Source organism: Bufo gargarizans, chromosome 9 (genome assembly GCF_014858855.1).
Source record: "Bufo gargarizans isolate SCDJY-AF-19 chromosome 9, ASM1485885v1, whole genome shotgun sequence".
NCBI classification, from domain to species: Eukaryota; Metazoa; Chordata; class Amphibia; order Anura; family Bufonidae; genus Bufo; species Bufo gargarizans.
In genome coordinates, this window is record NC_058088.1 from 186464627 (window position 1) to 186488878 (window position 24252).

The 24252-nt window shown below is 44.3% G+C and overlaps 1 protein-coding gene across 1 annotated transcript in view; it reads left to right on the forward strand.

Moving 5' to 3' along the window:
* SLC38A5 (solute carrier family 38 member 5) overlaps nucleotides 1-19403 on the forward strand; it is a 29886-nt gene extending 10483 nt beyond the window's left edge. Inside the window, 16 exon segments of the mRNA XM_044269048.1 lie at nucleotides 1804-1978; nucleotides 2472-2553; nucleotides 5353-5468; nucleotides 6276-6349; nucleotides 8706-8798; nucleotides 9168-9249; nucleotides 9337-9419; nucleotides 9708-9737; nucleotides 9740-9765; nucleotides 10712-10837; nucleotides 10925-11004; nucleotides 12372-12472; nucleotides 16089-16213; nucleotides 16291-16435; nucleotides 18195-18298; nucleotides 18445-19403. Coding sequence (XP_044124983.1) covers nucleotides 1881-1978; nucleotides 2472-2553; nucleotides 5353-5468; nucleotides 6276-6349; nucleotides 8706-8798; nucleotides 9168-9249; nucleotides 9337-9419; nucleotides 9708-9737; nucleotides 9740-9765; nucleotides 10712-10837; nucleotides 10925-11004; nucleotides 12372-12472; nucleotides 16089-16213; nucleotides 16291-16435; nucleotides 18195-18298; nucleotides 18445-18549 — 1470 coding nt within the window. The 5' untranslated portion in view covers nucleotides 1804-1880 and the 3' untranslated portion in view covers nucleotides 18550-19403.
* Nucleotides 19404-24252: the final 4849 nt, after the last annotated feature.

A 24252-nucleotide genomic window follows, 5' to 3' on the forward strand; every position in this document is an offset into this window, starting at 1 on the left:
CTATAGAGAGTGTATAGTCAAACATTACATACATCCCTCGCTGAGGGGCACTTCTGGGAATGGTATCTGCTTCTGCTGTCATGTTATTTGATATCTGGTTAAAAAAACTCCCCGCATCGATGTAAGCATTTATTTTTAGACATGTAACCATACAGAGCAACTCCGCCCTCCCCGACACCTGCACCGACACAACATGGGGCCTAAGAACTCTCACAGGAAGTCTACATCTTATGAACTAGCTAACCACAGGGTACTCCTTCACTGCAGTACCCCCCGATACTGCGTCGTACCCCAGCGGGGACTCCAGGTGTCCTTAAACTACAACTCCCAGTCAGCAAAAGTAAAATCCAGAATCTTTTACTTAAAAACTAAATTATTTCTGCCTGGAGAGCATCAATAAGCAGGTTTATTGCTGATGACAGATCTTATTATGGATTTATTAATTACCTCTAGTGTGTGTGAACACAAAAGCATATTACACAGGTAAATATCCTAATAGTCTAATGAATGAATATATAAAATGTCCACTGGCTATACATTAGAGTCAAACTTTCATGGAATGATAAAAAGATCTGTCAACAGCATCTTGTTGGTAGCTTCCATTTTACCACCTTGTACAAGGTATTAAAAAAAAAAAAAAGTAGAAGATACAAAAAACTATCAAACCAGTAATAAAGAGAGATGTTAAATTCTAAATTCAGGCAACTTGTAAGATTTCAAAATTGCGCAAGATTCACATCACGTTTTATACCTCAGTTTGACGCACATGTTAGAAATAAAAGGATACAAAAACACAACAGTTCTTGTATCCTGCACAGTCCGGTAAAAAAAAAAAAGTCAACTTTTTTTTTTTTTTACAATGGAACTCTATGGTGAATGGATGCCACTGTATGTGAGGCATCTGTTTAACGTACATGTTTTTTGTATACGCTAAACGGATAGGAAAAAGGCAACGTGAACCCAGCCTAACAATGGAAGATGGTGATCATGGAAATATCTGGAGAAAGTGCCTGTATTTCAACTAGACCATATTCACAACCGGTTCAGCCGTTAGACCATGCCGGGAATCGGCCGGACAAAAAACTATTTGTGCACCGGCCAGATCTCTGCCTGACCCCATTATAGTCAATGGGGTCTGGCGGGAAGGCTGTAGCCTTCGGCAGACCAGAGAACTCCAGCAGGCTGTTCTCTCCAGCCACAAGTGTGAACCTAGCCCAAAACTGCGATCTCACGGCATGTCGCCCTAGTCTTAGTGAGTATATGGCCAACGACAGTCAAACATGGAGCGTGGCTAGAAGAGTTTTTTTTTCCACCTGTGCACAGTGATTGACAGCTCCTCCCAGTACATATGTATTAGGCTACATGCACACGACCGCTGTGTGTTTTGTGTCCGCAAATTGCGGATCCGCAAAACACGGATGGCTTCCGTGTGCGTTCCGCAATTTGCGGAACGGCACGGACAGCCATTAATATAACTGCCTATTCTATGTTGTATTTTCTTTGCGGACCACGGAACGAAACAACGGATGCGGACAGCACACGGAGTGCTGTCTGCATCTTTTGCGGCCCCATTGAAGTGAATGGGTCCGCATCCGAGCCGCAAAAACTGCGGCTCGGATGCGGACCAAAACAATGGTGGCGTGCATGAAGCCTTACTATACATCAGACCCAACAGATAGTGGCTATATGGGATGATGTCTTGTGATCAACCCAGAAATGTAAAGTAGGAGTAATATTTATTTTGTCAGTAGGATATATGTTATCCACTTTTCTCATTAAGGATCTCTCCTGTTCCTCCCGTAGGGTCGCTGCTCTATACCATCTCCTCTTGCATCGTCTTTGTGTCATCAGTTCATTAATAAAGGTGTTGGGTGCTCATTATGGAAATGGACAACTTGGGGGAAGGCGAAGATTCACATATGTTGAACGGGAGTGTGCCCGAAAGCCTGAACACAGACAGAGTGACGCTGGACGACGGGTAAGAGAAGACCTGGAGATGGAACTATTTTGCTATACGGGAACCAGATAACTGGAAGACCGTTCATGTCAAATGGATCTAATAGTGCAGGGATCAGCAACCTTCGGCACGCCAGATGTTGCGAAACTACAATTCCCAGCATGCTACATTCCTTTCTATGAGAGTTCTTAGAAGAGCAGAGCAAGTATGCATGCTGGGGGTTGTAGTTTCACAACAGTTGGAGTGCTGGAGGTTGAAGACCCGTGTCATAGTGGTTCAGATTAGACCAATGGCTGTACCCGTTATGTGAGCTCTACCATTTTCAAGGGAGCGATCCTGAATTTGATATTTTTGGGTTGTGCCAGATTTGTGACTTACACTGTACACAGATGACAAATTGGAGGACATATTGTGTCAGCGTTTTTCTCGTATGCAATCTGTGGTAAGATGACATGCATGTTGGAAACACGCGTCCTTCATGCGACTAATCATGTGTATGTATTTTTTATTTGAGATATGAGGCTGAGGAGCAAGTCGGGCAGGAGCAGGTGGGCTTCCTGCAACACGTGTCAAGTCAGAAAAGCCAGTTCACTGATGTAAGTACTGATTTCCCCAAATGATGCCACCATAAAGAATCAATTTTCTGCATCTACTCCTTCTGAGGAAAATCGGATTAATAAGGCAGGTTGAGATAGGTAATGGCAACGGGACAGAGGAAATTGGAACCTGGATTTTTGGTAGCAGGTTGCCCATAGCTTTCCCTCATATACTGCAATGTGTGACTGCCTGTGATCCGTCTGCGAGTTTAATACAGCCAAATCGCAACTCTAAAATTGTTCTCTTACAGACAAATCACATTAAAAAAGTCGCTATATATCCTTAATATTAGGCCTTGTGCACATGACTGTTATATGAGTCCGTGTTCAATCCACATTCTTTGCGGATCTGACACGGACCCATTCGTGAGCTGTCCGCATCCGTGCGGTTGTTCCACAAATATGTCCCATTCTTGTCCATTTTGCGGGCACAAATGGGCATTTCTATTACGAAGGCTGATATCCGTATCTGCTGATCTGAAAAATGCATACAGTCGTGTGCATGTAGCCTTAAAGTGGTTGTGCAGGCCAGAAATATCGATGACCTATCCTCAGGATACCTGGTCATTAATATCTGATTGACGGGGGTCCAACTCCTGGTACCCCCGCCGACCAGCTGTTTGAAGAGGATGTGAGCGATGCTTCCTGTTCATTACACTGCCCGTTGTCTGAGAAGTTTTAGCGGTGCAGTGTAAGGACAAGTTCTCTCTCCATTAACTTGAATGGAGCGAGTGCTTATAATTACACTACGCCATCGCTCCCGAGGAGACGACGAGTAGTATGATGGACAAGAAGTAGTGCTCACATGGAGCACCTCCTCCTCTTCAAACTGCTGACTGGCGGGAGTGCCGGGTGTCAGACCCCCACAGATCAGATAGTTATAACCTATCCTGAAGATTTGTATGGCCTGCACAACCCATATAAGATTTTACCTTTCATTACAGCAGCCACTGTAAGATCATGAATCCCGTTCCAGCGGTGGACACCCCTATATCAGACATATACAGTATATACATATTATATTCTATTAATGTTTCCCATGAGATACTTCTTTGATGTGCTCTTTGAAAGTCCCTTACAGTAGAGTCATTGAAAAGACCAGTTTTAGGATGTCTGACAATCTCGAGGGACCATGTAAATAACCTGCACTCATTGATACTCCTCCATTTTCTTCATATTAATGTCTCCGCTGAATGTGGCATCAGAAGGAAAAAGTCTTTGAAAGTGAATCCTAAACCCCAAGAGCTTACTTTCCTTAAGAGATCTTGACGTCATCCAATCTTTAGGTGTGAAATCTGTCATAAACCAACCAAGAAAGAGACTCTCCAGAGGTCTATAAATCTAAGACAACAGAAAATTGTTGTCCTTGGCAAGAGGAGACCTTCTGAAGATCTGAACTTGCCATGAGCAACCCTTAGGTATTAGATACCAAACTGTTGATGGCAAGTGGCAGCTCCATACACGAGTACCTCTAGAAAAGTATTCGTTGACAACTAATCACTTGCCAAACTCTGGAAAGTCCAGGAACAGCCGATGATAACTAAACAATCCAATCCGTAATTCATTAGATATTGGTCAGAATATTAATGCCCCTCCACCCGAATAATGTCTACTTCTGCCTGCAGATATTCCATGAATCTCAATGATAATACGCTGAAGTCACGTCTGATAGACGTCTGTCCTTGAAGCTCTCGAAACGTTGTTAGATAACGAGGGTGTGAATATTTATGCTCATGTTCTTGGAAGATCATCGAAAATAGTCTCGCAGCATTATGGCGATCAAGCCACCATGTTTTTTTTTTTATGAAGATATACGTCATATTATTCTTTAGGATGCAGACTGATCAGTCACGTTTGGACATGTGGTAACGTTACTGATTTTCGGCATCTGGGGAAATCAAGAAACATTTTCTTTCTAAAACTTTTGACCAAATGGCCATTGTGCCCACTAAGGACTTGATAAGATGAGAGATGCCAGTTGCTTAGGTGATGACCCTATAAAAGAAATATCAGTTTATAGCCGTTGAATAGCATTTCTCCAGTGCACAACCCTCAGAGACTTTCGCTCGTAAATGGTTTCGTCATCGCTTCGCGGCCGCTTTCTCTGGCTAGTGAGACTCTCTGTGCGTTACCTTCACCGTCAATAAGAACACAATGATCTCTTAGATCATTGTGTTATAGCTCATCTCGGCTTGTCTCCAGGCAACTAAGGAAAAAGACATAAAGCTGCCGAGTCGTCTTGTACCTTCTCGGGAACAGCTGGTTGTAAAGGAGCGTAATCAGCGCTGTCTGCGGTTCCCAATTTCTTCTGCAAGGCTGTAGTGTTAAGACGTGTGCGGTTAAAGGGTGAATCCATTCTGCTTGAGTGCAATATCTTTCCTCTTGATGTCGAACTCATAGGGGTCCAAGTCGCTGAGATATAGGGAGCCGTTTGAAGGGTACTCACACTTTAGGACATGGAGGGAGTGCTGTGGTCCCTGGCGATTTGCCGTCCTGCGCACAGTAAATTCTTGGAGTTTAATTTAGGATATTCTCCATTACTAGGTTACTGTAGAAAATGCAAAAATGTGACAGACATAGAGACATTGAGTGACTAGGGATCAGTAAACAAGTTGTGTCCGTGCTCGGGGAGCAGATAAATGTTTGGATCACTGTTCGCTGATTGCTCTAATGACCCGATATGTACGTCATTGCCTCAGTCCAGCCCGGTATACGTTACCCTGAGTTATGTATGAGTCCTCTGTAGGTATCAGAATCATATACTTATTGATCACAAGTCCTGCGCTGTTTCCTCCACAGTTTGACGGAAAGACGTCTTTTGGGATGTCCGTGTTTAACCTGAGCAATGCCATCATGGGCAGTGGAATCCTGGGCCTTGCCTTTGCTATGTCTAACACAGGGATCATTCTGTTCATGTAAGTATCTGCCCCCCTCTGACTATACACAGTCTCCTGGCTCCGGTCCAGGTTGCTATCAGTTTGGGAAAGTCCTTTCCATGAACAGCTTCTCCAAGTGGAAGGATTGGAAGCAGCTGCTTCTGGACAGATTGCAGGCTCACATTCCCACAGTCAGTGCACACTGCCCGCCAGCTGTACAGATACAAGACCTGCCTCGTATAATGTACAAATATACCTTCTGTCTACTGTACAGATATACGGCCTGTTCATAACTACTATACCCATACAACCCATCTGCAATACAAATATATAACCCCTTCTAAACAGGCATAAGGCCAATATAATGTATAACTATATCCTATCCGATTATTTCTGGGCAGTGATCACGCGCCGTCTAAGCACATGATAGCTACAGCCAATCAATGGTCTCATTGGCGATACTGCTGAGACTTCTGGTCATGTGACCAATACCCGGCGGTAAATTAAGAACTGCGCGGACCGCTCCCAGACTTTAGGCACAAATGTTATGCATTGGAAATCCCACTTTAAATTTTCTTATAAGGGACTGAACTATGGCTTACAATAAGTGGGATGCAATCTATAATGGGGTATTTGAGACCAAAGGGCCCATCTTCTTGTACCGTAGCCCTCCCACCATATAAATCTACAGCCGATGATATAAATATTTGCTTGTTCGGTCCCATACAGTACTGATCGGTGCTGGTCGGTTACCATGGTGGTGATCGGCACTGGTTACAGGCAGGACCTTTATAACAATCTCTGTAGGATATCTAGTGAGTAAGGCCACCTTTTATCTCTTTGCAGTATCCTTCTGATACTCATTGCTCTCTTGTCTGCTTACTCCATCCACCTCCTCCTCAAGTGTTCTGGGGTTGTAGGTAAGTGACCACCGTTGTCCTCGTCTTTTGCCATTTACCTTTCTGTTTTGTCTTGTGACCCACTGTAACAAATAAAGATACAGAAAATTCCGCATTTCCCATTCTATTAACCCTTCCCAAAACCCGCATCTCTTCTTAAAGTGTAAGTTCACAATTAATTACTATCACTGTCAATATTGCGCTAATCATTCCTAAGTCATACGGTAAAGGCTCTACAAAAAAAATATTTTTGCTTAATATAGTAACATAGTTTATAAGGCTGAAAGAAGCCCTCTGTCCGTCCAGTTCGGCCAGGTTATCCTGCAAGTTGATCCAGAGGAAGGCAAAAAAAAAAAAAAGAGGTAGAAGCCAATTTTTTCCCACTTAAGGGAGTCTTTCACCTATACTGACCATTATAGAACACTAACACCACTAACAGCATTATAGTCGCCATATTGGAATGCTACCTTACTGTTTAGCTGTCCGTCGCTTATTTTCTTAAAAAAAACACTTTTATTCAATATGCAAATTAGGTCTGAAGGTGCCCAGGCCCCTCGTTGCTATTCATATGAAACCCCTCCCCCTTTTACCCCTCTCGCCCGCCCTAGGTTCTTAAGAAATCAAGCGCCAGCGCCGTTCACAAGCTTCGCCGCGCCTGCGCACTTCATTCCCCATTCCGGCACATGCGCATTAAATGCTCTTGTGCCTCTGCCCATAATGAGGAATGAAGTGCGCAGGGGCGGCGAAGCTTGTAAACGGCGCTGGATTACTGCTTAGTTTGCTAAAATTCCTATGTCATTTTCCATGTTTTACCATTTAGTATGTACGGGTGACTTGCATTATTCCTACCCATGTGCATAACCTTACATATGTCAGTGTTAAACCTCATTTGCCACTTCTCTGCCCAAGACAACAATCTATCCAGATCCATCTGTAGCAGTATACTGTCCTCTGTAGTATATTTACAGTATACTGTCCACTGTAGTATATATACAGTCCTCTGTAGTATATATACAGTATACAGTCCACTGTAATATATATACAGTATACTGTCCTCTGTAGTATATATACAGTATACTGTCCTGTAGTATATATACAGTATACTGTCCTGTAGTATATATACAGTATACTGTCCTCTGTAGTATATATACAGTATACTGTCCACTGTAGTATATATACAGTATACTGTCCTCTGTAGTATATATACAGTCCACTGTCCACTGTAGTATATATACAGTATACTGTCCTCTATAGTATATATACAGTATACTGTCCTCTATAGTATATATACAGTATACTGTCCTCTGTAGTATATATACAGTCCTCTGTAGTATATATACAGTATATTGTCCTCTGTAGTATATATACAGTATATTGTCCTCTGTAGTATATATACAGTATACAGTCCTCTGTAGTAGATATATAGTATACTGTCCTCTGTAGTAGATATACAGTATACTGTCCTCTGTAGTAGATATACAGTATACTGTCCTCTGTAGTAGATATATACAGTCTACTGTCCTCTGTAGTATATATATACAGTCTACTGTCCTCTGTAGTAGATATACAGTATACTGTCCTCTGTAGTAGATATACAGTATACTGTCCTCTGTAGTATATATATACAGTCTACTGTCCTATTCAGTGTTAATTACTTTACACTGTTTAGTGTCATCTGCAAAAATGTATATTTTACTATGCAAGCCTTCTACAATTAATAAATATATTGAAGAGAATAGGGCGCAATACTGCCCCCTGTGGTACCCCACTAGTGACAGTAACCCCTCCAGTACTGACCCCTGAGGTACCCCACTAGTGACAGTGACCCAATCTGAGTATGTACCATTAATAACCACCCTCTGTTTTCTATCACTGAGCCAGTTACTTACCCACTTACAGACGTTTTCTCCCAGTCCAAGCATTCCCATTTTGTATACTAACCTTTCATGCGGTACAGTGTCAAATGCTTTGGAGAAGTCCAGATATCTGACATCCATTGATTCGCCGCTGTCAAGTCTAGAACTTACCTCCTCATAGAAACTGATTAAATTAGTTTGACATGCCCGATCCCTTATATAGTTATTTGTAATTTTTAATGAGATCAGGCAGAATCCTGTGAGGAGCCTCCTCTGTGCTCACCCTGTGGTATAATAAAGAGAATAAGGCAAGGATCAGCAACGTTCGGCACTCCAGCTGCTGCGAAACTATAACTCCCAGCATGCAAACTTACTTGGCTGTTCTTGTAACTCCCATATTAGTAAAAGGAGGATTCTGGGAGTTGTAGTTTTGGCGTGTCGGAGGTTGCAGATTCCTGGAATAGGGGAAGGAGAGTGAAAATTTCAACTAATTGGCTTTGGTCTTGCTTTCTTCTGGACAGGTATACGTGCCTATGAACAGCTGGGACATAGAGCCTTTGGGCAGCCGGGAAAAATTCTAGCAGCGCTGATCATCACCATTCATAATGTGGGCGGTAAGAATACAATCCCCCCCCCCCCAGAAAAACAAAGGCCGAGTTTATGAAAATGTACAATTGTGCATTGCATGACCACTGACTGTATATAAATGTTAAGATGTCACCACCATCTGCTATTGATACAATGCTAATGTTTTTATGGGACAGCAGCAGAACTCCTTATTCTTAGATTCCCTCCTTTCCGTGATTTATCTATATATTCTCCCAGAAGCCAGTTTTGTGTAGTTTTAACCCCTAAAAACTACTTATTGAATAGACTGAACTGAATGCCTAGGCTCATTTCTTGCATGGAGTAGACCCGGGGATCTCGACTTTCACCTGGAATTGCACGAAAGTAGTCAGACCCCCTTTTTTTCCCTTTTCCAGCAATGTCCAGTTATTTATACATCATCAAGAACGAGCTTCCCCTCGTGATTCAAGCCTTCTTGGGCCTGAATGAACCAACTGAGTAAGTATGTGAGCCCTGGGTTTACCTGAGTCAATACCATCACCCCCATCTTTTGCTGCCGACGTCTGAGTGCTTTTTTCTCTGCAGGGACTGGTATTTAAATGGTAAAGTGCTCATCATCATTGTCACCATCTTCATCATTTTGCCTCTGGCACTCATGAAACACTTGGGTAAGACATGAAGCCATTGAATCACGTCTGGTGAGGATGTATAGTCAGGATGCTCAGAGCAGTGGTCTGTAACCTGTGGCTTTCCAGTGGTTGCGAAACTCCCAGCATTCCCTGACAACCATTCTGGGAGTTGTAGTCTTTCAAAAGCTGGAGAACCAGACCACTGGAGGGTGCCCAGCTTGACCATGTGAAGGCTGCCTGTAGATGACATTGCACGTCGCAGTTGCGTGTTACCACAGCCGTACCCGCATGTTTATTAGTTTTCTTACCTTTTTCCGTCTCGGTCAGGTTATCTGGGTTACACAAGCGGCTTCTCTCTTGCTGTATGGTGTTCTTCCTGTGTGCGGTAAGTTGTAGGGAAATTTTCATGCTGGTTCAAAAAATGAGTCTACCTGATCAACCGTTTCTTCTTTAGGAAATCCTGTATGGAAGAGTTCATCAAGGAAACTGCAATGCCAGTGTTTGCCTGGAGATGGCACTCCATTCCTCTGTATTACAATTATGCCAATATTTTGGTGTATTGCATGGAGAAAGCTCAAAGTTTGCAGCAATGACCTGCAACTTTTGCGTCTCCACCTGTGAAACTGCAAGGCCAAGCCTGCAGAAGTCCCCAGGTGTCCCCGCACAATCCACCCAGCCCTATTCGCACAGGGTGCCGCTGAGCGTGGTAGAAATAGTGAAGGGTGGCTCATCCTCGTGATCAGTGGGGGTACCGACAGGGGCGTAGCTATAGGGGGTGCAGAGGTAGCAGTCGCTACCGGGCCCAGGAGCCTGAGGGGGCCAAAAGACCCTTGTGCTGCATAAGAAGACACACAAAGCACTGAGGGAAGGGGGGCCCAAGCCTAACTCTTGCACCAGGGCCCATGAGCCTTTAGCTACGCCCCTGGGTACCGATCATAAAGTAATGGCCTATCCTAGGGATATGGCAAGGCTTTATAGAATGGGAAGCGTCTTAGATGTCTGAGTGATTCCTGATGTTTAACTCTCCCTTTATATTAAAGTTGTGCGATTTCGAAAAACTCATTTTCAGATACCTTCTTGGAGAAATCTGAGGTAGCTGAGGGGTCCCCTGTTCCACACTTTACTCTATAAAGAGTGTAGAGCAGCGACAAAGTCTGTCTATTGCTCTGGAGGACTTATCATGTCCGTGTATAACATGGACTGGCCACTGATTTCAAGGGACACCATGTAATGCTTTATTTCCCCTGTGGAGGCGCTGCAGGATAACAGAACACTTGCTGCTGGAATCTTCCACAGATTTGTGTTGACACGATCTGTTCCCCTCCAGGTGATCTACAAGAAAACCTGTGATCTCATGTCCTCTGAAAGTAAACCATACAGAGCACGTGGTCTACACTAATGGCTACAACACAACAGGGGACGGCTGCACGGCTAAATCCTTCAATATAAACTCTCAGGTAGGTCTCAGCCCAGACCCACACGGGTGGACCGATGTCTGTTCAATGTGTCCCTGCTCCTAATACCTGAAATATCTTTCACTTTAGACGGCGTACGCCATCCCCATCATTGCATTCGCCTTTGTGTGCCATCCTGAGGTACTACCCATATACACCGAGCTGCGCAGGTATGAATCTCATAAGTAGAGACTATGGGGGTCATTTATCATTAGATATACGCAACTTCTTGGCGCATATCTGTCGCAGATTTGGTACTTCTCCTTCCACACCATATACGCCAGTTCTAAATGTAGTCGCTGCGGTTTTTTGTCTGGCCGCCTCTCGGCATGTTTGCCGTGCTGCGGCCGCATCTCCGTCCCAACCCCATTACAGTGAATGGGGCCGGGGCGGACTTCCGGCAGCACACGTGTGCAAATGATAGTACTGATCCGATAGAAGAAGCCTAACCAGAGTATGAAAGAAGCCTAAGTTATGTAGTAACCTGCGCCTCTACATAACTTAGGTGCATCAAGCGCTAGCGCAGGCGTATTAAGACCGGTGTCTAAAACGCCGGTATTAATAAAGGAACCCATATGTGTTAAAGGGGCTGTCTGAGATTTTGAAATAGATAGCCTATCCTCATGATAGGTCATAAATATCTGATTGGTTGGAAACCGACTCCAGTGAGCACCGCAACCTCTTCCTAGGCCTGTGGTGTCACGTTCATCGGTCACATGGCCCAGTCCCATTCAAGTGAATGGGTCTGAGCTGCAATACCCAGCACAGCCACTATCCAATAGACGGCTCTATGCTTGGTAAGCTGCAAACAGTCAATCTAATATTGATGAGCTATCCTGGAGGATACATCATCAATATTAAACCTCCAGAAAACGCCTTTAAGTACTATGCTCAAGTCATCAATGAGACTTCTAATATAAGACCACCACTATAGACACATACCCCCAAAGGCCTTGTATCCTGTATATAAGATAACGCCACCAATTCCTTGTGTCCCTTTTCATGGTTAAAAAAAAATATGGCTGTTTATTCCAAAAACAGCACCACACCTGTCCACAGGTTGTGTGGGGTATTGCAGGTCCGTCCAAGTCATTCAAATAAGGACAATGTGGGACACGACCCATAGCCAGGTGTGGTGCTCTTATTCTAATCCTGGACAATCTCCTTTAAAGGATTTGTGCACTTCTGCAAATACCTTTTCTGTTGCTGCAATACACGTAAATTATAAAATAAAGAATGTCTTGCAAAAAAACTGTGATTGCGAGTACAGCTCCTATACAGACCCATGTGACCATATAGTCGTAGACTACGTGCAAAGCATGTGTAGTTGGATCCGGCAGGTGCGTGTCACTCCCTCCTTAGATGCCCTGCAGATTTGGTTACAGCAGTGTACTTACCTTGGACGATACTGGCGATCTCACAGACATTGCATGCTTTATACCTGGATTTCTTAATTTCTCTTGAAAAGCACATTGCACCCTGACTTCTGCTTGAAGACCCATAATATAATATACTTCTATCTCGTTTATCCATGAAGAGCCACCAAGAAACGGATGCAGAACGTAGCGAACATCTCCATCTTTGCCATGTTTGTCATGTACCTGCTGACCGCCCTGTTCGGCTACCTAACTTTCTATGGTAAGAGTCATGGAGGAAAGCTTGGTGATGAAAACCACTGAAAGCGAGAAGATTAAGGTTCAGCCTGTGATGTTCTCTGTGATCCTGGGAATGGGACACTATGAACATCTACAGAGATGGAACCACAAATCCCACAGGAAGCATAGGGCCCGGAGCAAAACACAGAACAGGTCCCATCCCACACTGAGAACGCCGCCAAATATAATATTTTATACACAATTTTTTATTAAGCCCCTTAAAGCCGTTGTATAGTATTTTATGACGTTTATAGGGGCTTGGCCCATCTCACACAATGGTGGCACATCGCTAGGATATGCCACCAATGTCTGATAGATGCAGGTCCCTATGTGTAAAACTGAGACTGCAAAAGAGAAGGAGAGAGGGCTGCACATGCGCGGACACCCTCCGTTCATTTGTATGGGAGTACCGAAAATAGCAGAGTGCACATTCAGCCATTTTCCCAAAGGAAATTCTATACAAATGAAGGGGAAGAGCAACACACAAGTGCGGCCACTGCTCCATTCACTTCTATGGGGCTGATGGGAGTAGCTGAGCCAGAAATGAATGCAGGGCGGCCACGCATGTGTGGTCCGCGCTCCTTCGCTTCGTGGGCTCCGTTCTAGAGCTTCCACCTCTGGGATAGCGATCTGCCCCCAATGTAGGAGATGAGTCAACCTATTTAGAGGACTTCTTCTGATGTCCCCCCCCCCTGCCCTCTCCTTTATATGGAGTCACTTCTGAAAAATACTATGGCAGTGTGTGCACAGCAATCATGGCACTGACCAAAAATGTTGATCTCTGATCGTTTAAGCCCTTAGATCCCCCCAACAAAATATATTATTCATTATTTTCCTTCAATAGTTCACCTTAAAATAATACATTTTTAATATCTGATAATACATATTTGTAGCTTTTTATCATCAGGGGTAATGTGAATATGAACTTTTATTCTGCCAAGTTCTTCCTCTGCAAGTGCCCAGAAGGAGAAGCTTCACTGTAAAGTGCTCTCTGCATTGAGCTGCCCCTCCCTTCACAGTGAAGCTCCTGCCTCAGAATCTGGCAGAATAAAACTTCATGTTCACACTTCTACTGATGGAAAAAAGGTATGCTTGTACCCCTTGCTTGCTTATACCTAGTGCTGTCAGCAGTTTTGCCGACAAACTCCCTTTAACTTGTTATTTTCATCATAGGGAAAAAAATACTTTTAAAAGTGCATTGATAAGGGGTTAAATGGGTTGTGCCTCTAATATAAATGTATCATGCCCAAAAGATAATGCTGTTGTGTATAGTTATTTTCCCCAAATATCACCATTTATCAAAACTGCCTTATTCTAAAGCTATGAGCCTACCATCGGACCCTGTTGCGAATGAGTTTTGATATCCAGTTGCTGTAGGTTACTTCCTGCATTAGAGCCTTGTCATGTAGAACGTAGGAAGCGTCACTGGAAAGAAAAAGGGGCGTAGTTAGTGTCACAGTGTTTGCGGATGTCAGCCCACATCTCACTGCCCTAAGGCATTATGGGACAGCAGACACATAAAGCAGGAAGCAGGATTCAAGCATGGGGGATAAGAGAAAACAGCAAATGAGGTAAATTTGAAAAATAAAATATACAAAGCAGAATCGGAGCTAGAGTAACTGATTAAAATACGCTTTAGAGTGAAAAGTAATTTATGGCACAACCATAAACTCTGTGTCCTTTATTGCTGCCTGCAGTCACCACTAGGGGGAGCTGACTGCATATACATTTATACAGCTAGTATTGATAGCCATATAAGGCTACTTTCACACTTGCGGCAGGATGGATCCGACAGGCTGTTCACCATGTCGGATCAGTCCTTCCGCTATTTCGCCGTGCCGCTGCTCCGTCCCCATTGACTAGAATAGGGACGGGGCGGAGCTCCGGCGCAGCACGGCGAAAGCCGCCAGACTTAAAAGTTGGACATGCAGGACTTTTTAGTCCGGCGGCTTTTGCCGTGCTGCGCCGTAGCTCCGCCCTCGTCCCCATTAAAGTCAATGGGGACGGAGCGGCGGTCCGGCGGCAGGGCGAAATAGCGGCATGACTGATCCGACAGCCTGTCTCATCCGTCCTGCCGCAAGTGTGAAAGTAGCCTGAATCTGTATGCCAGGCATCCTCAAACTGCGGCCCTCCAGCTGTTGCAAAACTACAACTCCCAGCATGCCCGAACAGCCTACAGGTATCAGCCTACAGCAGTGCATTGTGGGAGTTGTAGTTTTACAACAGCTGGAGGGCCGCAGTTTGAGGATGCCTGCTGTATGCAGTAGGGTTAGGCACTTTTGCAGAAAAATTTAAAAAACAAATCTCTTATTTTCAATTTAAGGACAATTATGACTTGTTTCGTTTTTGGCGACAACATTTTGGCGTGTATATAACCTATTGATTAACTTTATTGATTAAAATGTAAAAAATTGCATGCGGTAATAAGGAAAAAAGCTATTCCATTAGTGTTTATTTTATTTATTTTTCACTATAAATTTACGACGTTCACTTTGCAGCATAACTAGGGTATTTTATTGTATGGGTCTGTACAATGATGATGATACAAAATATAACAATAGCATATAAAAATAGACAATAATAGCATGTCTCAAGCAAAAAACGCTGCAGGGTCAGAATGGATTCCTTTTTCCACTGAACGCCTTTTGTGTTTTTTGTCATTTTTTTTATGTTGTTCACTGGGTGATTTAAACGAATTTGGGGCCCCCATAGCTGGCGGTGGATCCGCCGAAGTTATAAAGAGGCGCATCCCTCTCCAGAACTTCGACGCATCCAGCACCAGTTCTAAATGTAAGACAGCTTCCTAGCCGTCTTACATTTAGACCATTTTCTATGCCTAAAACAGGCGTAGAAAATGATGAATGCGTCGGGCCCACCATGGTTTTATATAATGCAGTAGTATACCTAGCATACCACTGCATTATAGCCTAACAGTGACAGGCTGTCTGTTAGGGTGTGTCGGCGGCACAGTCTAGTAGACATACAGTCACGGTAAGGCTAGGAACCTTTGTTAGGCCAACAGCTATCATGGCAACACATCAGCGCCCCACGACGTGTCCGTGAGGAGCCGATGGAGACAGGGAACCTCTGTATAACTGCTTAGGTGTCGCAATTGCTACTGACTGCGGCATCAAGGGAGTTAATTGGAGGCATTACATTGGAGCACTGTATGAGGGCAGATTGTGAAGGGTGCGAGCAGCAGGGACTGAAGACAGTATACGGGCTGCACTGAGAAAAAATTAATTTGATTATTCGATTTAACAAAAAAAAAAAAAAAACAACAATATTATCAGGCACTAAAAGGGTGAATTATTCAATAATCAACGCAGCGAGTGCGACTTTAGAGGCAGCTATAGCTGGATATTAAAACTGTGGCGCTGTACCTTCCTGCATACATTATTATGTCATGAATCTTTGTATTCCACTACCTCTCCCTGTATAATAAGTATATGATATATAGCGGTATATTACTGTAAATTACTACTGTGTTAATTCAACAGTTTGACTGTATATTTCATGTCATCTCCTGGTGACAACAAGCGGCTTCAGTTCCACTGATGTCTAGATGACGATGCTTACCTGTATCCCCCATCTGTTAGGTGAAGTGGACTCGGACATGCTACACACGTATAACAAAGTGGACCCTCTGGACACACTTGTGCTGTGTGTACGTCTTGCGGTGTTGGTGGCCGTTACATTGACTGTGCCGGTTGTTCTGTTTCCGGTAGGCGAGACTGCGGCTGAACTTTATGCTTAAGTCAGATTTTAGTTTTTCGCTTAATTTCTGTGCCCTGTCTGCAGATCCGTAGAGCCATCCAGCAGCTGCTCTGCCCCGAACAGGACTTCCGCTGGTGGAGGCACGTCCTTATCGCTGTGTGTTTGCTGACAGTCGTCAACCTGCTCGTCATCTTTATCCCTAATATCAAGGATATTTTTGGCGTTATTGGTAAGAAGATATTCAATATGATTTGCCTAGCTATAAAGAAATATAATATTCAATGGTAAATACAAAGCTGACCATAGAAGTAAATTAGACTCCTGTACCAAAGTGCCCTACACGGCGGCCTGTCATTGAAAACAGTGGCAAGCTTCATGTGACACGATCCCCTAACAGTAACAGAGCTGCTAAAATGTAGGGGGAACAGTTAGCTTTCCCTGTATCAGATGATTGTATAGAGCCTGGTGCAAATAATCAGACCAGGCTATGTGCACATACAGAGCAAGCAAGGAATTCTGCAAGATTTCAGCTCTGAAATCTGCAGAATAGTGAATACTGCTCTGGAGTATAATATAGGCTGTAACTCAGGATCAGTACAGGATAGGTAATGTATGTACACAGTGACTCCACCAGCAGAATAGTGAGTGCAGCTCTGGAGTATAATACAGGATGTAACTCAGGATCAGTACAGGATAAGTAATGTATGTACACAGTGACTGCACCAGCAGAATAGTGAGTGCAGCTCTGGAGTATAATACAGGATGTAACTTAGGATCAGTACAGGATAAGTAATGTATGTACACAGTGACTCCACCAGCAGAATAGTGAGTGCAGCTCTGGAGTATAATACAGGATGTAACTCAGGATCAGTACAGGATAAGTAATGTATGTACACAGTGACTGCACCAGCAGAATAGTGAGTGCAGCTCTGGAGTATAATACAGGATGTACCTCAGGATCAGTACAGGATAAGTGATGTATGTACACAGTGACTCCACCAGCAGAATAGTGAGTACAGCTCTGGAGTATAATACAGGATGTAACTCAGGATCAGTACAGGATAAGTAATATATGTACACAGTGACTCCACCAGCAGAATAGTGAGTGCAGCTCTGGAGTATAATACAGGATGTACCTCAGGATCAGTACAGGATAAGTGATGTATGTACACAGTGACTGCACCAGCAGAATAGTGAGTGCAGCTCTGGAGTATAATACAGGATGTAACTCAGGATCAGTACAGGATAAGTAATATATGTACACAGTGACTGCACCAGCAGAATAGTGAGTGCAGCTCTGGAGTATAATACAGGATGTAACTCGGGATCAGTACAGGATAAGTAATGTATGTACACAGTGACTGCACCAGCAGAATAGTGAGTGCAGCTCTGGAGTATAATACATGATGTAACTCAGGATCAGTGCAGGATAAGTAATGTAATATATGTACACAGTGACTGCACCAGCAGAATAGTGAGTGCAGCTCTGGAGTATAATACAGGATGTAACTCAGGATCAGTAAAGGGTAAGTAATGTATGTACACAGTGACTGCACCAGCAGAATAGTGAGTGCAGCTCTGGAGTATAATGCAGGGTGTAACTCAGGATCAGTAAAGGGTAAGTAATGTATGTACACGGTGACTGCACCAGCAGAATAGTGAGTGCAGCTCTGGAGTATAATACAGGATTTAACTCAGGATCAGTACAGGATAAGTAATGTATGTACACAGTGACTGCACCAGCAGAATAGTGAGTGCAGCTCTGGAGTATAATACAGGATGTACCTCAGGATCAGTACAGGATAAGTAACGTATGTACACAGTGACTCCACCAGCAGAATAGTGAGTGCAGCTCTGGAGTATATCATCAGTACAAAGGGACTCAACTTTATACACATATAATTCAGGCTACAATGTAATGTATACCCAACTGGGTGTTAGTAAATCATTCATTATGCCCTATTTTATAAACTATTTCATTTCTACAGGATCCACTTCGGCCCCAAGTCTGATTTTCATCCTGCCGAGTATTTTCTACTTGAGAATTGTTCCCAGAGAGAAGGAGCCTCTGTCATCATGTCCAAAGATTATGGTTTGTAGTAGCATTACTTACTACTACCCTCACCCCTCACCCTCAGGGGGTCACAGACAGAATGGAGGGGCGCCATAGTAAAAGTAAAGCTCCTCGCCGACTTCACTCTCCACCTCCTCCTCTTACGTCTCCCTTTCTTTTCACAGGCTTCCCTCTTTGCCTCTGCGGGTTTCGTGTTCATGATAACGAGTATGAGCCTGATGATCGCGGATTGGGTGACGATAGGAAAAAGTAACGTGGGGGGGCACTAGCCTGCCCTTGGCTCCCTCTCCCGTGGTTAAGGACAATAGGCCAGCCCTCCCGAACCCTGTGCACAACACAAAGGACATTCGCTGCTGACACAGGTGTTTTCAGGAGTAACTGACCGAGGGGAGAGTGGGGCTTCCAATCAGCACCGGACAAGATGTTCTAAAGCCATAAGTGCCCACCCGAAACTGTACCAGCTGCTGCAAGGCCTCAGTACAATCACTTGACACGTTTGTTTCAGGGTTCCTCTTTAGCTTGGTCATTGGAGGCTATTTTATTTGTCATCAGTCGTCTTCTCTCATGTCAGGTGTCTCGTCCTTGAATGCTACCCAAATGTCAATGGATCACAGTGTATCTACCTCGCCGCCCCATGCTCGGCAGGGGTATCAGTGTGTTGCACTCAGGGGGTTAGGTAATCTCTCTAAGAGGACACTGCAGCGTTACAATGTGCCATGTTCCCCTGTATGGAGAGCATCTCTACAGGTTACAACTGGCCATCTTCTCTATGTAGCTTAGCGGTGTCACCCTTAAAGCATGAGTTTGGAATAGGGCCCCCATCCACAGTTGCACACGTCATTTTCTTAAGACGCCCTATACCATGAATGATAACTGTTACATGGCTGCAGTCCTACTTGCCTGGTTCCAGTTTCTTAAGACGGCCTATACCATGAATGATAACTGTTACATGGCTGCAGTCATACTCGCCTGGTTCCAGTTTCTTAAGACGCCCTATACCTACGATTAGAGAGGAGCGAATTTTCTATTTTGAAATTCATTCACGCTTTGTTTGGTGCTATAAGCAGAACTGTGTTATGGATTCCGTTACCACGGACCATAACGCAATTCTATGACGGAATGCATAACGTTATTCATTCCGTCATAATAGAAGTCTATGGCCTGCATAACGGATCCGTCCCGTTTCCGTTATGCAGGGGGAGTCCTCTCCTGCGTAACGGAAACGGGACGGATCCGTTATGGAGGCCATAGACTTCTATTATGACAGAATGAATAACGGAATGTCTCTGAAGGCATTCTGTCATAGAATTGCGTTATGGTCCGTGGTAACGGAATCCATAACACAGTTCTGCTTTTACCACCAAACATGAAATTCGCTCATCTCCACATGTGATGGCTAACCTCCGGCACTCCAGCTGTGGTAAAACTACGACTCCCAAGATGTACACTTGCTTGGCTGTTCTCAGAACTCTATAGAAATGAATGGAGCATGCTGAGAGTCGTAGTTTCACCACAGCTAGATTGCCGGAGGTTAGCCATCACTGCCCTATACCATGAATGATAACTGTTACATGGCTGCAGCCATACTCGTCTGGTTCCTTACTGGATCACTGTCTGTAGATCAGTCTGTTTTATTTCCCTCCATTCAGATCACTGTGAATCGTGCGGGATCCCCCCGCCCATCATCGGTCGTCAGCGACCTTTCCCGGGTCACACAATCTTGACATGTTACGTGCTTGGAGAGCAGCTGTACAAGGCATGGTTTACACGTGTGGAATGTAGACCGTGCAAAGTATATTTTAATAAATTTTTAAACAAGGTTTGCAATTTCTTACATTCAGTTTTACAATGGCTGATGTTACAGGGTTTGTTCAGGATTAGACAAACATGGCTGCTTTTTCCAAAAACAGCTCCACACCCGTCCACAGGTTGTGTGCGGTATTGCAGCATATCCCTATTCATCTCATTTGAGCTGCAACTTATAGACAGGGGTGGCGCTGTTTTTAGATAAAAGAAGCAATGTTTTTCTCCTTTAATGCGTACCTGAGTTTTCAACAAAAAAAAAGTTTGCATAATGGCTGTTCTTCCTTGTACAGTCACAACTGTGAAGGAACAATTATGTTTGGACTTCCATACTATTTCCTGTTTCAATTGCACAGCTAGATGCATTTCTCTCCGTAGCAGCGGTTGTCTCTCTCTTCTGCCAGTATTGTATGCAGTGACCTCACTTCCCACTATGATTGTTTTCTTCTAAGGAGCTCAGAAAGCTGATAAGGATGGATAAATCACACTTACATGAAGGCAGTAGGGTCCTGTGATGTTAAAAAGCCGTGTAGAAGCAGTTTTTCTATCAGGCTCAGGAGCCCAGCTAGCCCTGAAACCCCCCATTTCCTGTGAGCTGTCTTTTGAGTCTCTGCTACCAGGGATGGATCTTGCCTGAGAATAGGAAGTGGACTGCAAATTACCGGTAGTTGAAAGTGAGACCCCTAGTGGCCATGACTTTAAAAGCTTTTTTTTTTAAATAAAGTGATTTAGAAATTTGCTAGTTACACCATTCTCTATTAAATTAAATGAATTTGTGTCAGAGTACAGTGACCCTTTAAGGGTACTTTCACACTAGCGTTTTTCTTTTCCGGCATAGTGTTCCGTCCTAGGGGCTCAATACCGGAAAATAACTGATCAGGCATATCCCCATGCATTCTGAATGGAGAGTAATCCGTTCAGGATGCATCAGGATGTCTTCAGTTCAGTCTTTTTGACTGATCAGGCAAAAGATAAAACCGTAGCATACTACGGTTTTATCTCCGCCGGAAAAAAACTGAAGACTTGCCTGAATACCGGATGGGCATTTTTCCCCATAGGAATCTGTATTAGTGAATACCGGAATGCCGGACCCGTCCTTCTGGTCTGCGCATGCGCAGACCGGTAAAAATGTGTAAAAAGATACAAGACGGATACGTCTGTCCGCATGACAAGCAGAGAGACGGATCCGTTCTTGCAATGCATTTGTGAGACGGATTCGCATCCGGATGCATCTCACAAATGCTTTCTGTCACATCCAGATCGGCGGATCCGGCGGGCAGTTCAGACGAGGGAACTGCCCGCCGGATAACACTGCCGCAAGTGTGAAAATAGCCTAACTAACCTTAAGATGACAAAAGATGTCAAAAGGGTATTTCCACCTTAAAATGGCACATTTCATACTAATATTTCTTCTGTGAGTGTGACGAATGATTTGGCATATTATTAGGGCTTTTTATAGGCTCCCACCCATCTTTCTCACGCTCCACAATGGCAGATATTTACTAAGATAGGGTTGAACAAATGTTTTGGGGAAAAAGCTTCTATGTTAATAATATTGCAAACACAATGGCTGTCCTATATCCATCAGCAAACTACAAAGCAAGGGCGACAAGGACATTAGGGCTGCACATGGGATATACTATAGGGTGCGGCACCATCAAGGATACTACTGAAAGCACGGAAGATAATAAAACCATTAGTAAACGTGATTGTCAATGGCAACAATACCCACAGCAAAGAATGGGAGATTGCAGTATTCATCTAGTTGCCACTGAGAAGCCACGCTACATGTATTTCCTCTGCATCCGTCTTATATACTTGACCCTTACTATGTACAAGTCATCTAAAACTGCCATACAAATTAGGCCTCATGCACACGGCCGTTGTTTTGGGCCGCATCAGAGCGCAGTTTTGGCGGCTCGGATGCAGACCCATTCACTTCAATGGGGCCGCAAAAGACGCGAACTCCGTTGCTCTGTTCCGTGGTCCGTAAAAAAAAATATATATAACCTGTCCTATTCTTGTCCACACTTTGCGGACAAGAATAGGCAGTTATATTAAAGGCTGTCCGTGCCGTTACGCAAATTGCGGAACGCACACGGACGCCATCCATGTTTTGCAGGTCCGCGAATTGCGGACCGCAAAACACACAACGGTTGTGTGCATGTAGCCTTAGACTAAGATCAGCCAAACCCACAAATCTTTTTCAGGATCAGCTGCAAGATATTGGTCTCGCCGTATGTCAGGAAAAAGAAAGACTGGGCATGAAGAATTTAAACGCTGATCCTTTGTTCTCAGCAGACAAGCCGCCACAGGTGTCCGATAACGGCTTCCTCCCCACTGTCTATTAAGACACATGCATGCTCAGCCAAACTGAGCATGCATGTGTATGGGGGGAGTTAAGAGGAATTGCCGGGTGTTCAGCTGAAACATATATAAAGTGTGAGACCACATTAAGGGCTCATGCACACAAACGTGCCATTTTTTGAGGTCCGCAAAAAACATATGCCTCCCGTGTGCCTTCCGCAATTTGCGGAATGGAACAGGAGGCCCATTATAGAGATGCCTATTCTTGTCCGCAGAACGGACAAGAATAGGACATAATTTTTGCGGGGTCACGGAACGGAGCAACGGATGCGGACGGCACACAGAGTGCTGTCGGCATCTTTTGCGGACCCATTAAAATGAATGGTTCCATATACGGAATCAAAATACGGTCCGTATACGGAACGCAAAAAAAAACGTTTGTGCGCATGAGCCCTAAGAGTGATCGGTTCTTATAAAAGTGCGAGAGGCTGGTGAAACAAAGATGGCCTCGCTGTCTCCTAACAGAAGATGAAACAACAAATGCCTCGGACCTTTAAAAATAAGGGAACCCACCCTAGGCCTGGCGTGAGTGGGGAGAAGTTGCAGATTGCAGCGCAAAGGACCTTTGTGCTGCAATCTGCAAGAGAAACACACCTAATTTAGGCATATTTCTGTTTAATGAATGACCCCCAAAGAGTGCTAAGCTCCACCCCTCAGATGTTACACAAATATGAAATAGATCCTGCTTTCTCTGTTGGATTCTTAAAGGGGTCTTCTGAGATTTTGACACTGATGACCACTCCTCAGGATAGGTCTGACTGCCGGGACCCCCGCTGATCAGCTGTTTGAAAAGGCACCTGCGCTCCTGTGAGCACCGCGGCCTTCTTGCAGCTTACCACTACCTTTAACTTCAATGGGGCCGAGCACTATACAATGTACGGTGCTGTGCTTAGCGAGCTCACAGGAGCGCCGGTGCCTTCTCAAACAGCTGATCGGCGGGGGTCCCAGGTGTCAGACCCCCACGATCAGGAACTGATGACCTATCCCTCGGAAAACCCCTTTAATAAGTATTGTTTCAGGAACGTGTGGACTGTCCTACAGACTAGTAAAGCAGTGGGGGCAAGGTTATCCCGTTTACTATTATAATTCAGTTCTACAATTTGGGACCATTAAGAAGCAAAATGATCATCACACCCACCTGTGTAGGTGAAAGCGTGATCCTATAGTCAACCTCTTTTTATGACCATTCCCATTAAAGGGGGTTGTCCCATTACAAACACCTATCCCTCATCCACTGGGTCCTCCACCAAGCACGGAGAGGGGACCCCGTGTTCCCCGGTTTTAACTGCTATGGGATAGCTGAAAACTTTTACTCTGTTATCTCCACAGTCCCATACAGCTGAACTGGATGGCAGAACACATGCAAGACAGCAACTCCAATGGGGGAACGTGGGGCCCCGCTCTCATCATCAGCAGGGGGCCACAGCGGTCAGATCCCCGCCATTCAAAAAGTTAACCTGTGGAAAGGGGATAAGGGTTTGTAGTTGAACAATCCCTTTAAAAAAAAGTTCTGATATCAATCTTTTCACAGAAAAAAAAAGCCACTAATTGTCTGGCCCATAGAACCGCCAGCCGATCATGATGAGGGAAAATGTCATCTAGCCAAATAAAGGCACAGTGGTTGACCACGTCTCGCACAGCAGACCATATGCCATTATAGGATATAGTCAAAGGGATTGTCTTCACACATGGCGACCTGGAGTTGATTTAACACATACACCCACATAAGGTGTGATATGGCGGCATAATACATCCTTCCTGCCCTCAGCACCTCACCACTCTGTATATCCTTGCTGAACTCA